Raw genomic sequence first — 14,376 nt, forward strand, 5'->3', positions numbered from 1 at the left:
GCAGCCGGAGTCTGGGCCACCAAGGCAGAAGTCAAGTACACAGAAAGAGGAAGGCAGAGCATCCGGGCCGAGGAGGCCAAGGGGAGGGCCTGCAAACAGGGCTGGGCCTTCGTCCTGGGATGACCCGGGGCCACAGAAGACTTGTAAACAGGTACAGACTGCTGGCTGCCTGGTGGAGGTGGGGGCAGGGTGAAGAGGGAGAGGAGCCTTAGAGGGGCGGAGGCCCGTCAGAATGAAGGTCCAGGACCTCTGCGTGACTGCATCTCGGGCTAGAGCCGGAGGCACTTGTCCCACTCGGACCCCCAGGCAGCCTCTCCACCAGCCTGGCCTCAAGCAAGCATGCCTCCCACGGCCTGTCTGGTTGCTGTGACAGCCCCTCAGCCGACAGGCCCAGATGGGGATAGGGATGGGGCTGGGGATTCCAGAAGCCCCGAGGCATTCCTGAAGAGGCAGACCCCGTCTGCGGATTCAGTCTGTGAGAGGCGCCTGTTGGCAGCCCAGTTCACAGATGGGAGACCTGAGGCTCAGAGAAGTGTCTTTCCCTGCCCAGGATCACACAGCTCCCTGGGTCAGAGCCGAGACGGGCCTCCACTCTCCCGCCATCTTCCTGGGTGCCTGGGTGGCTCAGTCGGTTAAGCATCAACTTCGGCTCAGGTCACGATCTCACAGTCTGTGGGTTCGAGCCCCGCATCGGGCTCTGTGCTGACGGCTTGCTCAGAGCCTGCAGCCTGCTTCGGATTCTGTCTCCCCCTCACTCTGCCCCTCCCCTGCTCACAGTCTGACTCTCTCTCGAAAATAAATAAACATTAAAAAAATGTTTTGAAGAAATTTCCCCATCTTCCTATAATCCCCAGGGGGAGAGGACAAGAGAGATGTCCAAGCCTCTGCCCTGGACAGGCCCTCAACTGGGCTTGATGTCTGCTTTCTCTGGAGGCCGCAGGGCCAGCAGGGTACGCTGGAGAAGGCTCATCTTTGGAGACAGCTGGAGCTGGGCTCCAAGCTGGCTCTTGCGTGTAGCTGTGACCCCCCCCCCCCCCCCCGTAAAACAGGGGATCTGGTCCCCCGGTCGTTTTGACGATCATACAAGGCCTTGCCACAAAGCGCTTGGCCCGGTCACCAGCATGAGGTTGTACCCAGTAGGTGCAGGGACCCCCCCAGAGGGTCCGACTACCTACCGTGGCATCTGGGCAGCCTTACCCTTGGGCATTTTTGTTCCTGGAACATGGGCGTGTACAGAGCTGTCCGGAGCTGAGATTGTTGTGAGCGATCATCTCGCTGCGCACATATACAGCACCTACTGTATTTAGAGGGGTGAAGTCACCCAGGAGGTGGCACAGCAGGAGCCAGGGCCAGGCAGGCCGAACCACAGGCCTCACTTAGTGGGGACCACCTCTGGTTCCCCTGCTCTGCCTCCTCCCTATGCCAGAGTCACCAGATTTTGCAAACAGAATGGGTCTTTGGGGTGGGGGTGCATGGGGAGGGGGGCAACCAAGGGCAAGGAGATGCAGGGCCACGCCCACTGAGTGTCCTGCGCTCCTCAGAGGCGGTTCCCACGGGGGCTCCCCAGAAAAGCAGCTCTGGGGTCCGCCCCTGCCAGGCTCGCTGGGCCCCCGTGTTGTGCCAGTCTCCTTCCAGAAGCTCTGAGAACTGCCTGCCGGGGGTGGGAGGGTTGCAGCCTTGCCGTCTTTTTTTTTTTTTTTTTTAAGGTTATTTATTTTGAGAGAGAGAGTATGTGTGTGAGCACATGAGAGCAGGGGAGGGGCAGAGAGAGAGGGAGAGAGAATCTCAAGCGGGTGCTGTGCTATCAGCTCGGAGCCCCATCGTGGGGCTCCATCCCACAAATCGTGCCATCGTGACCTGAGCCGAAATCAAGAGTCAGACGCCTAACCGACTGAGCCCACCCCCCCGCCCCGCCCCGCCCCAGGCCTGTCCCCTCAGCCTTGCTGTCTATAAAAGCTCCCTTCTCCTAGTGTCCTGGGCCACACTTGGGTTTTATCTTGTTGTTGGAGAGCACTCTGCGGGAGCACTGCTATAGGACTTTCTGCACGTGTCAGGTCCAGCTTGTTTGGTTTGAGGAAGAAGTGAGGCTCCATCTGAGATTTGGAGCCGCTGAGATGGGACGGAGTCTCCTCCATGGAGCTCGGCACAAAGGGGCCAGATGGACCTTGCTCATGGGACAGGGGCACCTGGGCCCTCACGTTCAGGACAGGCTCAGCGATAGCCGGAGTCTGAGTCAGCCACTCTGCAGAGATGTGGCCTTTGGCCAACACAGAGAAGTCCTCTCTGTTTTCCATCACTTCCTTTCACCCCTGCAATCCAGGGTGAAAACACCATTCTGATAATCATCTGTTACTGCTTGCTGGGTCATGTCAGCATGGGGAGCCTTGGGGTCAGGGCCCAAGAGGAACTTTGGACCAAGAAGAGACCTCAGGGACGAGGTCTCTGATGACACAGTCTGCCGGGCTGGCCTGGAGTCCAGAGAGCAAAACCCAGAGAAGCAGGGCAGGGGAGGCAGGAGGGAACTCACAGGAGTCAGGGAGACGCTGGTGATGCATCAGCCAACAGGCATGCTGTGAAGGAGAAAGCCCTCCATCACCAGAGGTATGCAAGCAGAGGCCAACTGGCAGGGATGTTTGGGAAGGGCCCTTTATTGCACGGGGTTGGGCCCGGTGACCTTTAGGGTACAGCCACAGCTGGTTAAATGATGAGTGAAGAATCCACTTAGACCAACAGGCAAGAACCGGGGACGTTAGCACCCCCCCCCCCATTGAACACAGTTACCTTTCTAAGCCTCCGTTTCCCATCAGTAAAGCAGGGGCATTAAAGCTACAAATTGTTGACTGAGCCCTCCCTAAGCACCAGCCCCCAGCCCCCAGGACTGTCATTTAATCCTCATGGTGTCCTTCCAAGGTGTGCTTCTGACCCTTGTCTTACCGCCGGGGAGCCAAGGCTCCAGGGGCAGTAGCTCGCCCAAGGTCACGGCCATCGGGAAGCAGCCAGCCTGCTCCAGGCCGCACTGACGCCCCAAATGTGCACGTGGAAGGACACGGTGGATGTCATTGTCCCTGTCATCTTGCCGGGCACAGCACACGTCACACCTCTCCCTTCTATGCCACGAATGCCCAGTCTGGGGGAGGTGGGATGACTCATCCTCCTGACCGCCACTGCTGTGAGCCAGGCCCCTCGCTCGCCGTGCTCAGATGGGGGGCCATCGGCAGTCAGGAGCGGAGACGAACTGTCCCCCCACCTGGTGGCCAAGCCCACTTGCCTTGCCCCGCCTGCTTGGTCCCCGCAGACATCAACGAGTGCCTGGCCAACAACGGAGGCTGTGACCACTTCTGCCGCAACACCGTGGGCAGCTTCGAGTGTGGCTGCCGGAAGGGCTACAAGCTGCTGACCGATGAGCGGACGTGCCAAGGTGAGCCTCCCGTGCACCCCAGGACACCCCGTCCTTGTCCCGCCCACCTCGGGCTTATGTAGGCTCCTAGGAGCAGAGGCCCAGGGCCAGGTTCATCAGCCCTGCTGTTGTGAGAGAGCAGCTGTGGATTTCCCATTCCCAGCATGTGCACCTGCCCCCCCGCCCCCGCCTTCTCTGTCCTTCAGGACTCTGGGGACCCTCAGAAGCCACCCAGGCCAACCTGTCCCTTTATGGATGGGAAACTGAGGCCCGGAGAGGCATCTGCACATGCCCCCGGGGATGGGAGGGGGGGCAGGGGGGTCACAGTGAGTCCAGGCAGAGCTCAGAAGCTCCACCCTCCATCCCTGTGGTCCCAGGCCTCCTTCGGAGGCTTCGGAGGTGAGATGCTACCACCTGCTGGAAGGCAGGGCACATTACACTTTCCTGCAGTCCTTTCTTAGGGTTCCCGGGTGCCTGCAAGGAGCCAATGGGGTGATGACAGGCCTGGGCAGAAGCCAAGCATCACAGCCCAGCACAAGTCCAGGAGACTTCCGGGCTGCAGGGAGAGCCCAGAGGATGGGCAGTGGAGAGAGCAGTCGGGGAAGACTTCCTGGTGGAGGGGACAGTGGTGAATAGGCATTTTCCTGGAGAAGCCAGGGAGGTAAACCCACCCAAGGAGAGTTTGGGGGGCCGTAAGGAGCCCCATGGAACTGTATGAGGTCATTGGGAAGATAGGGGTGTCCCGGGGGCCTGCTTTGGGAGAAAGTACAGGGGGAGTAGCCAGGGTGTCCTGTGTGGCAGGAACGTGGCTCAGTTTCATCATCAGTGACTCTTGCAGACGAGTCCTTTCCTCTGTGGCAGGCTGCACACCGCTGAGTCGGGCCGTAGGGCTTGTATCTCCTGCCTGTTGGTGGGGCTCAAGGCTGGCCCTGGGGCAGCGCGCTGCCATGAGGGGCAAGGGCTGTGCTCTCCCAAGGGCACCGACGAAGGCTGGTGAGGGAGGGGCCGGGGCTGGCTTGTCGCCAGCCTATCATGTGACCTGAGCCCGGCAAGTCCCCTCCCAGGCTCCGCCTCCTCATCCTTCAGTGGATCTCGGGGTTCTATCTTCCTGTCAGGGCGTGAGGCCTGTTGGGAGCACAGCACCTGTCCAGGCTCCTCTATGCTCGGACTTAGTTTCTCCATCTGCCTTGCCGAGGTCTGTGGAGGGCTCAGGGAGAGCCCTTGACTTTGTACCCCCAGCCGTCCCACGAGAGAGGGGGGCAGCTGCCGAGAGGAGGCGATGAGGCGTCTGCCTCTGGGTTCCAGCCAGTCCCCTCCACCCTCTACCAGGCCCCCCTCTCTGAGGCCCTGGGGCTCCGGCCACTTCCCAGCCCTGCTCCAGCACCAGCCTGGGCTCCCCAGCTCCAGCAGGGAGGAGTCTGCCTTCCTTTGCCTGGCACTCCGGCCCTTGGGATGGGGACCTCAGACACCCCTCCCCACCCCCCTGAGTTCCACATAGTCCCCCTGGTGCCTTGTTCCCCCCTCCCAGCCGCTGCTTGGAGTGCCCTTCCCCCACTTCCATTCCTAATTTCTGAGTTAGTCCCATCCTTCAAGGCCTAGCCCAAATGCCACAAGTACCAGGAGATCTTCCCAGATTCTGCTGCAGGGAGGGATCATATCCTCCTTGGAGCACCCACAGTGCGATTCCTCGCTTGTGCTGGAATTACTACAAACACATGTATATCGTCAATATGTGTGGTCACATTCAGTGTACTCCAAGAGTGAACGGTGCCCATGGAGAGGTGGGTCAGTGTCTGTTTGGCCCTCAGGAGCCCCGTCAGCTATCCCACGAGAGCCATTTTCCTCAGAATTTTTGGCCAGGACAGGCTTGTCTCCTATGAGCATGTGGTTCATTTCTTCCTTTCTGTCCGATGATAAGCACTCTGTGACCCTTTTTCCTTTTTCACTCTGGCCACCAGGAAGCTCAGGATCAAATTTCACATAGTGTCAAGGCTACCTTGTTATCCCTCATGAGTGGCATACCCCCTTCTGTTTGGGCTCTTTTCCTTACTGTCTCAAGAGACATCTTGAAGTGAATAGGAAAACACACTTTGGTCGGCATCCAAGAGGTCCGGGCTTCATGTCCCAGCTCATGTGTATCCTCAGGCAAGCCTCTGTCACTTCCCTGCAGATGCGGATTAAATACCGACCACAACTGAACGTGAGATGTTAAAATAGCAGAGATTCGTAATAATACCTTGTGGTCAAAGTATTTCTACCCTGCCCACCTCCAGAAAAGACGGCAGATGGAAGCGTGAGGTTGGCGGAGATAAAGTAGAAAATGGGGCCTTGACGAGAAGGCTGACGCCGCGGATCGGCTGTGCACGGAGCCTCAGGGACTCTGTGTACAGACATACACTGGGTGACCGTCGAGTGACAGGCTGTGCCCATCCCCCTGAAACTCCTCCCTGGACTTTGTCTCCCTGTGGCCACACAGACATCGACGAGTGCTCCTTCGAGAGGACCTGCGACCACATCTGTATCAACTCCCCGGGCAGCTTCCAGTGCCTGTGTCACCGCGGCTACATACTCTACGGGACAACCCACTGCGGAGGTCTGCAGCCCGCCCGCCAGGGCCACCTCCCCCCCGAGGCACGCGCCTGGCCACACGGCCACCCACGCTGCGCCCCACACCCTAACCCTGACCTTGACTCCGGAGGGCCGGGAGGGGACCTAAGCAAGGCTGGGGGCTGGTGGGCAGAGGGGCTCAGCCAGGAGCAGAGTGGAGGATGGGGGAGGGAGCGGCAAGCATCCACTAAGGGGGCCGGCCTCTGCCAGGCTGTGGCCTCAGGCCTGCGGATGGCAACTCCAGGGGACCTCGGTCCGGATCGGGGATGACTGCCACACAGAATCCCACGGATGGCTCATTCCAGCGGGAGAGGGTGACGACAGAGAAGGGAGGCGTGTGGAGACAGTGGGGGGACCCTAAAGGAAAGGTGTCTGGCACAAGGTGAAGGAAGCAGGCCAGAAGGATCAGCACGTGCAAAGTCACCGAGGCAGCATCGAGGGGCCAAGAAGCAGCCGGTAGAGCCCCGTGAGGGAAGGAGAACGTGGTGGGAGATGCAGGCAGGGAGGAGGCAAGGCTTGGTGAGCCCTGGAGGTGACTTGGGTTTTACCCCCAGGGCGATGAGAGACTGTTGGAGGGTTTGAGTAGGGGTGTGACATGGCCATGTCCGTGCAACGAGGTCACTAGCTGCCACGTGTTTGGGAGAGAGGAATCCAGGGCACCAATAGGGAGGCAACTCCAGGCATGGGAACCAGAGCTCCAGAGCTCGGGCGAAGTCGGGGGGGGGGGGGGGGCATCCAGAGAAGGGGAAGGTTCTAGATGTGCTTAGCTATAGACGATGGGACTTGGAGAGGCACAGGGCGGCAGGTGAAGGTGGGAAGAGATCAGAATGGCCCCGAGGTCCTAGGGGCCTCACTTCCTGTGACCACACTCCCTCTGCTGGGTGGCTCTGCGGGTGGGATGGGGTCAGACAGCGACATGATCGGGCACAGGGGTGACTCCTGGGGTGGGCTGCAGATTCTTCTGGAGGGACCCCCCCAAAACCTGGGCACTAGCTCCCCTGGGCCTGCCGCTGCCCAAATCCCGGCCACCCAGATGCTTAGAGCCAGGCACCCCAGTGTGAGTGTGGCCCAGCCCGTCCCCATCTCCGGGGGGGGGGGGGGGGTCTTGGTTCCTTGGTGGTCAGCGAAGGAAGGGCCTCGGAGGCGGCTTCCCTGACACTGGGGCCCGGGGCCCAGGAGGGAGCGGCCCTGGTAAGAGAAGCTTCACGACCCGGCCCCACGAGACCTGCTTGGCACTTTAATTTTGTGCCGCCTCTGCCCTCCCCCCTAGTCTGGGCACAGCCGCTCAAGTTCAGCAAATCGCTACGGTCCCCGGGGGAGGGGCGGGTGGGGGACGTGGGCCGGCGTCCGCGTGTGTGCGCGCTCCCGACTGTGACGCGTGCGGCCGCACGTCTGCATCCGAGGACAGTGTCGGGCTGTCGTCGGGGTCGGGATCCTCGGCCCTCTCGTCCTGGGCGGCCCTGCCCTGCCAGCCTCCCGCCCTCACCCCCACCTGCGCTTGCAGACGTGGACGAGTGCAGCATGGACAACGGGAGCTGCGACCAGGGCTGCGTCAACACCAAGGGCAGCTACGAATGCGTCTGTCCCCCGGGGAGGCGGCTCCACTGGAACCGGAAGGACTGTGTGGGTGAGTGGGGACCCACGAGGAGGGCCTGGGCGCTGGCTTCCCCCCTTCCACCCGGGGCCTGGGCGGGAGGGGCAGGGTCCTGTCAGGGCGGGGCGAGCGGCACGGGGCGACCTCGCCTGGGATGCGGCTGACGGGAAGCGGGGCTTGCGGAAGAGGGCACACTTGGGGTGCGTCAAAGGCACCGAAGCGGACCTGCGGGGGGGTGGGGGGGGAAGGGGTCACCGGGGTGAAGGCCCGGGGCTCAGGGCGTGCAGCTTGAGGCCCCCCCTTGTCCTGCCCAGGAAGCTGGGAGAGGGGAGGGGGCTGGTTACTCGGGCTGCAGCGGCACCAGGGCCCGGAGGGGAGCACCTGGGCCTTGGCATCCCCGCCACCTGCCCAGGCCACCAGCCCCACAGCGTCCGGCACAGGAAGGGAGGTGGGCTCCCAGAGAGCGTGGGGTTCCCGTGTCCTCCGCTGACTTGCGCCGGAGACGGGGCAGCTCTGGGCTGAACTCTGGACAACCCCCCACATTCTCTGGTTTTACGAGCACATGATTGCCCACTAGGCACCAGGCCTGTTCTGGGTGCTGGGGCCACCGCCCCGAAACGGCTCTCGGATCCCTGCCCCGCGGTGCTCTAACGTGCCCGGGGTAGTCAGAGCGAGCCTTTTAAACCCGACTCGGGGTGTGTCCCTCCCTGCTCAGAGCCCTCCAGGACCCCTCTCCAAGCGGAAGCAAAACCAGAGTTCTTAGGGTGGCCCAGAGGCTTCTACACCCTGGCCTGGTGGCCTTCTGCCCTCACCCTCATTCGCCCCATGCCAGCCTCAGTGACCTCGACCCCCCCCAACTGACGTGACTGTGCCCGTGCTCCCCTCTTGGCCTGGAGGCTCCTCGCCCCTGTAGCTGTCTGCTCTGGGCGGCCTTCCCTGAGCACCTCCGCCCCCCTCCCGCCCCCCTGCCTCCCCACTTTGCTTTTTCTGTCATTGGGCTTCCCACCGCCAGACGTATGCACGCTTTATGCGGCTGAGCACATATTCCTGTCTCGTTCGCCGCTGAATCCCCAGCGCCTAGAACAGAGCCTGGCAGTTGTAAGCGCTCAGTAAATGCTTGCTGAACGAATGAGTGAACGTATTAAAGAATGGATACCGTCACTCGGCATCTGATACCAAAAGGCTGAATGTATTGCTCGCTTAAGTAAGGAATGCTGTGCTGTTCAGGCAGTCTTGGTGAGCAAAGCGGACCGCTGGTCTCGTCCTGAGTTGCAGGGGGGAGCCCGTTAGGGGCTGTGCTGGAGACAAAGGATTGGGTGGTATGTGACCCGGGACATGGCTTGTGCTGCGTACTGAGGAAGAATGGGTTGACTCCAGCCTTGGTAGACTGATCGCTGAGTGAATCTGCCACCCGATGGCTGAATCTCCAAGCCTGGGGCTGTCGTGGATGGACTGGCTTTCAGAGACGTGTCTACTGACTGGTTAGGGTCCTGCCAGGCCTGGCATTTACTTGTTACCAAAGCTGCGGGCCAGCAGGCTTTCCCTAGGGAAGGGGGAAGGGGCACTTTTATTCTCAGCACCCTTCCGGCCGCCCTGCCCTCCGTCAGCGCTGCAGGAGGGGCCGCGGGGGCTTGTCTAGGTCCTCACACTGCCGCCGACCCCCCACAAAGGGTCATCGGGGGTCTGATTGTCTGTCACTGTCAGTCCGTGGGATCTTATCCCGTTCCTGTACCTTAAGTCATCTGCCAGGACCACGGTGACGACGTAGAAGCAGTTAGCATTCTGGACGCTAGATGTGGGGTGACTGACACGAACAAGCGTAACCTTGTTGGAAGGTGCCGGAAGGCCCTCCAGACCCGTGATCTAAGAGTTCTCGGGGCTGACCAAGAAAACTGGTTCCACCAACTCCCCGAGGCGTTCAGGTTGCTTTTCCTCATTACCACAGTGGGGGTTGTCCCAGCACCTCTGCTGCGTGTCCAGGTTCAGGGTGAAGGGCTGGCAGTGACACACCCCCACGGTGGCCAAAAGAAAATCCAGGGTCTTCCTGTTACCCACGGCGGCTTGCACCAGGAAGACAGACTGGTTCGTCCTGCCCCCCGCACCATGCCGTGACTGTGTTATTGTCACCCAACACGAGGGGCACGTCTTCGATGACCACTTGGAGCTGTCCGATTCCTACGCGTGGGACCGACGGCCTCCATGATCAGCTCCACCAGGTGCTGTTGGTGTCTCTCGGAAGGGTGTTCTAGCTTCAGATGATTCTCAAGAAGGCGGCGTTCACCGAGGGGTGGGGAGAGCCACTCACTCGGGACAGTCCGAGAGCCCCGCAGAACAGTCAGCTTGCGGTCCTGGGTGGCGCTGACGAGCCAGATCCCATACAAGAGATGGGCTCCACCTCCGGGGGGGCTGTAGGGATACTGTCTGTGGGTGTTGGGTTGTGATAGCCAGTCGGTTATGTTGCCAGATAGCAGAATCCACCTCTCCCAGCACAAGGGCGTCGTCCTTCTCTTCTCTGTATGGTCTACAAAGAGGGGCGTAATTAACAAGGCATGCGTAACTCACTTTATCTTGCTTTTCGGTATCCATTTCCCCAGCTGTAGTTTGGGAGGACTGATCTCAAGAATTACGATGGTGGCTGTCAGTAGCAAGGCCAGGAGCCAGGCCAGTTATCATTGGCAAAGGAAGCGTGATAGGGTAAATCAAAAGTGTACAACCTTAAATGCATCAGGTGGGAAAGCGTGACCCAAAGAACGAAGCCCAAAGGCGTGTAACGGAGCGTGTGGAAAACAGTGGTTGCAAGCATCAGGGAGAATTCATCCCAGTGGTCTTAGGCGAGAGCTTCGTAACCGCTGCTACCTGTCCTGAGCATCTTGGGGTGTCGCTGGTTTGTGTGCAACCAGCTTCTGGAGCTTCTCAGGAACCCCACCCAGGTCAAGAGCTGTCAATTGTGAACTTTGTAGTAAGTTCTGAAAAATCTGCCTCTGTTTTCCTGCAAAGATACGGGGTAAAAAGACAGTGAAGCTTCCGAGTGATTTACGAGTAACGCTCCCAGTAAAAAGGTGTCTGCATATTTCTAAATAAATGAGTCGGAATGTCCCAAATAAGGAACACAAGGTCTAGTATATTTTAGCTCCTACGAGTGCTGGGGCTTTTTCCAACAAGCAACTGCTTTGGTTCACTCAGAAAGGAAACGTGGTTATTATGAGCGCACATGTATAACCCATAAAATCCACTTGGGGATGCCCAAGGGGTCCCCGAGGGTTTGGTTCCAGTCCTGCGCTGTCCTGGGAGAGTTTCTCACCACGTCGTCTGCCACCACAGCCGGTTGGTTTATCCCTACTGAGACGAGCTATCTTGAAGAAAACGTTAGCGCACGTCCATATGAGGCCGTCTGGTGGTTCCAGGGGGCCGTCCTGGCTCGCCAGATGGTACCCTCAGGGAGCTTGCCACACCACTGTCCCGCTTGGCCCCTTTTCAGAGCAGGCAGGCGGGCAAACGTCATGTGCCTGTGCTGGAATCCCCGCGCTTCTCCACGGATGGCCTCTCTGCACTGTCAGAAGTCCTGGCCTAGGGATCACGGTCAGAGCAGCCCATTCAGCGTGGTGATCCCGGAAGCATTTCCTCTGACTTTCATCCCTCGTACTGTGGGCCTCTGCGTTTCAGTTACGGGCAGGAAACCTCTCTTTCCAAAGCACTGCTAAGTCGAACGCCACAGCTATCCGTTTACCTATCCACCCTTTATCGGTAACAATTCCGCAGGCCCTAGAGCGGGCCACAGGCTTGGCCACCAGAGCCAGCGTGAGTCCCTTAGGGCTTGATTCCAGCCCGGACCGTTCTTGTGTATCCGGCCTTAGTATTGTCTCTCTTCCTTTCGCTTTTTGTTTTTATCGACAGCTTTATTGAGATATCATTCCCATGCCATCCAATTCCCCCATTTAGCACACAGCTCAGTGGTGTTTAGGAGAATCACAGGGCTGTGCAGCCACAGGCCATTTTAGAACGTCTTCATCACTGTCCCGAAAGGAAACCCTGTGCCCATAGCAGTCAACCCCCAGCCGTAGGCAACCACCGTCTACTTTTGTCTCTGTGGATTCACCAATTCTGGACAGTTGATAAGTGGAATCGTGTGCCATGTGGCCTCTTGCGACTTGTGACTTGTTATTTCATTTAGCCTCATGTTTTCAAGGTTCACCCATTGTTCCTTTTTATTGCCCAGTTATAGTCCATTGTATGGTTATACCACATTTTATTTATCCATTCATCTGTTGATGGGCATTCGGGCTATTTCCAGTTTGGGGCCGTTATGAACAATACTGCTGTAAATAGTCATGTGCACATTTCTGTGTGACCATATGTTTTCACTTCCCTTGTGTATATGCCTAGGGGGAGAATGGCTGGGTCGTGCGGTAACGCTGGGTTTAACTTTTGAGGGACTGCCAGCCTGTTTTCCAAAGAAGCTTCACCATTTGACACCCACCAGCAGTGGGTAAGGTTCCAGTTTCTCCACATCCTCACCCACACTTGTTATTTTCTGACTTTTTGATTATAGCCATCCCCGTGGGGGCGAAACGCTTTCTCATTGTGGTTTGGATTTCCCTGACGGCTAATGGTGTTGAGCACCTTTTCATGTGCTTGTTGGCTGTTTGTAGATCTTCTTTCAAGAAATGTCTATTCAGATCTCTTGCCCATTTTGTAACTGTGCTGTTTGTCTTTATTATTCGGTTATAAGAGATCTACATATAATCTACGTATATTCTCACCAGATACAGGATTAGCGAGGAATTTTCCCCATTCTGTGAATTGTCTTTTCATCCTCTTGGTGGTGACTTTTGAAGCACAAAGGCTCATAAAGCACAATTTTCATAAAGTCCAATCTACCTATTTGTTTCCTTTGGCCACTCGTGATTTGGATGTCATTTTTAAGAAACCACTGCATAATCCAATCTTCGTAAATCCCAAAGATTTACACCTGTTTTCTTCCAAAAAGCTTTAGCATTGTAGCTCTTAGGTCTTTGATCCACGGCGCATTAGTTTTTGTACGGTGTGAGATAGGGATCCAGCGTCATTCTTTTGTGTCTGGATATCCAGATGTCACCGTGCCAGTTGTCGAGACCATTCTTTTTCCCCACTGAATGACCTTGCCATCCTCTTGAAATCGATTGGCTGTAAATGTGTGGGTCTAGTTCTGGACTGTCTTTTCCATCGATCTGTTTGTCTTATGTCTGTAGCCCACTGTCTTGATTAATGTAGCTTTCTAGTAAGTTTTTAAATCATGACGTGAGAGTCTTCCAACTTAGTCTTTTGGTGTTCACGATTGATCTGGCTGTTCTTAAACTTACCTTGAATTTCCATATGAATTTTTAAATCTCTTCATTTTTTAAGACAGGTGCCTTCAACAAACGATATTAAGTCAGGATTTGGCTTGGAATGTCCAAAAGATCTGTTCTGGATATGAACGCTTCTGAAGTACAGACACCCAAAGATGAGTTTCCTCCTCAGGAAGGGGTAGGAGTTGCTCAGTGGTAACATGAGAAGGATAAAGGAACCAGATACCATAATTAGTTCAACGACAAGCAGAAAAAATACCGGGTGCTCCCGGTTCACGGTGGGGATCATACTGCGTGTGGTACCCTTGGATTAAAGGTGATTCTGAGACAAGACCTAAAGATGCTCCAACTGCTTTAGCCAAGGCATTGCCCCGAGGCAGGGAGGACACGCCTTGGCCATAGATGTTTGCCATGCTGTTGACCTTGCGTCCTGAGAGCATGGCCTAACTTTTGCGTGTTCATACCAAAAAATATGTATGCGTGTGGCAGTCTGGGAACACTCAGTCTGGACTCTTCCTGGACTCTGTTCCATTTGTTCTACTGATGTTGTGGAAGCTTTGCCCCAGGGATCCTGGTTTTTTAAATCTTTTTAATGTTTATTAATTTTTGAGAGAGGGAGGGGTAGTGAGAGGGAGACAGAGGACCCGAACGAAGCAGGCTCTATGCTGACAGCAGAGAGGACTCAAACTCATGAACCACGAGATCGTGACCTGAGCCAAAGTCAGAGACTTAACCAACTGAGCCACCCAGGCGCCCTGGGGTCCTGTTGGTGAGTCATATGTAATACGGGTATATTAAGGCTCCTATCAGCTATAATTTGAATTATGTAGGAGAATTTTCAGGGACTTGTAAAAGTAACCTCACAGGTATTGTTCAGGTGTATTATATTTAGGCATATTTTTAGCTGGCAGTTCCATTTGTGGAGGAGATCCTGACCCACTACCTGGGTAGGGGCTTTGACCCACAGAAGGGCGGGCTGTCTTCTGATAACGGCCCCCAAGGAGCGGTCGTAGGTTGGAAGTTGGGAAAGAGCCGAGGCTTGTCAGAGTCTCACTTCTTGAGTGGTTGATTCAGTAAACCAGAGCAAAAGGTCACGGCCCCCACGCCTTCTGCAACTTCTCGCCCACTTTCAGAGCTGCCTCTTCCTACTTCTTTCGTGTTCTCCCACAACCTGACATCCTTACTTTAACGATACTTTTTCTTTCTTTCTCTTTCCTTCTTTCTTTCTTTCTTTCTTTCTTTCTTTCTTTCTTTCTTTCTTTCTTTCTTTCTTTCTTTTTTTTTCGCCCACTTACCACCGGTCGGTTTGCCTTCCCTCTTGCTTGTTAGGTGGTGACTTTAAGCTTTTCTCTGGGCTTTGGCATTCTGTGACGGTGGTCTCAGTGGTGCACGTGGTGGGGTCAGAGATTCTGCCCACATACAGCTAGTGAGCTAGGCTGCTGCTGCTTCAG

The 14,376-nt window shown here is 56.7% G+C and overlaps 1 protein-coding gene across 3 annotated transcripts in view; it reads left to right on the forward strand.

Annotated features, from left to right (window-relative positions):
- SCUBE1 (signal peptide, CUB domain and EGF like domain containing 1) overlaps positions 1-14,376 on the forward strand; it is a 136,198-nt gene that overhangs the window by 99,199 nt on the left and 22,623 nt on the right. For all 3 annotated transcript variants that reach the window (XM_086712082.1, XM_086712083.1, XM_086712084.1), the window contains 3 exons: positions 3,296-3,418; positions 5,874-5,990; positions 7,509-7,631. In XM_086712082.1, coding sequence (XP_086568208.1) covers positions 3,296-3,418; positions 5,874-5,990; positions 7,509-7,631 — 363 coding nt within the window. The remainder of the gene's footprint in view (positions 1-3,295; positions 3,419-5,873; positions 5,991-7,508; positions 7,632-14,376) is intronic.

Source organism: Puma concolor, chromosome B4, assembly GCF_028749965.1.
Source record: "Puma concolor isolate L17-30 chromosome B4, mPumCon1.1.hap2, whole genome shotgun sequence".
Classification (NCBI taxonomy): Eukaryota; Metazoa; Chordata; class Mammalia; order Carnivora; family Felidae; genus Puma; species Puma concolor.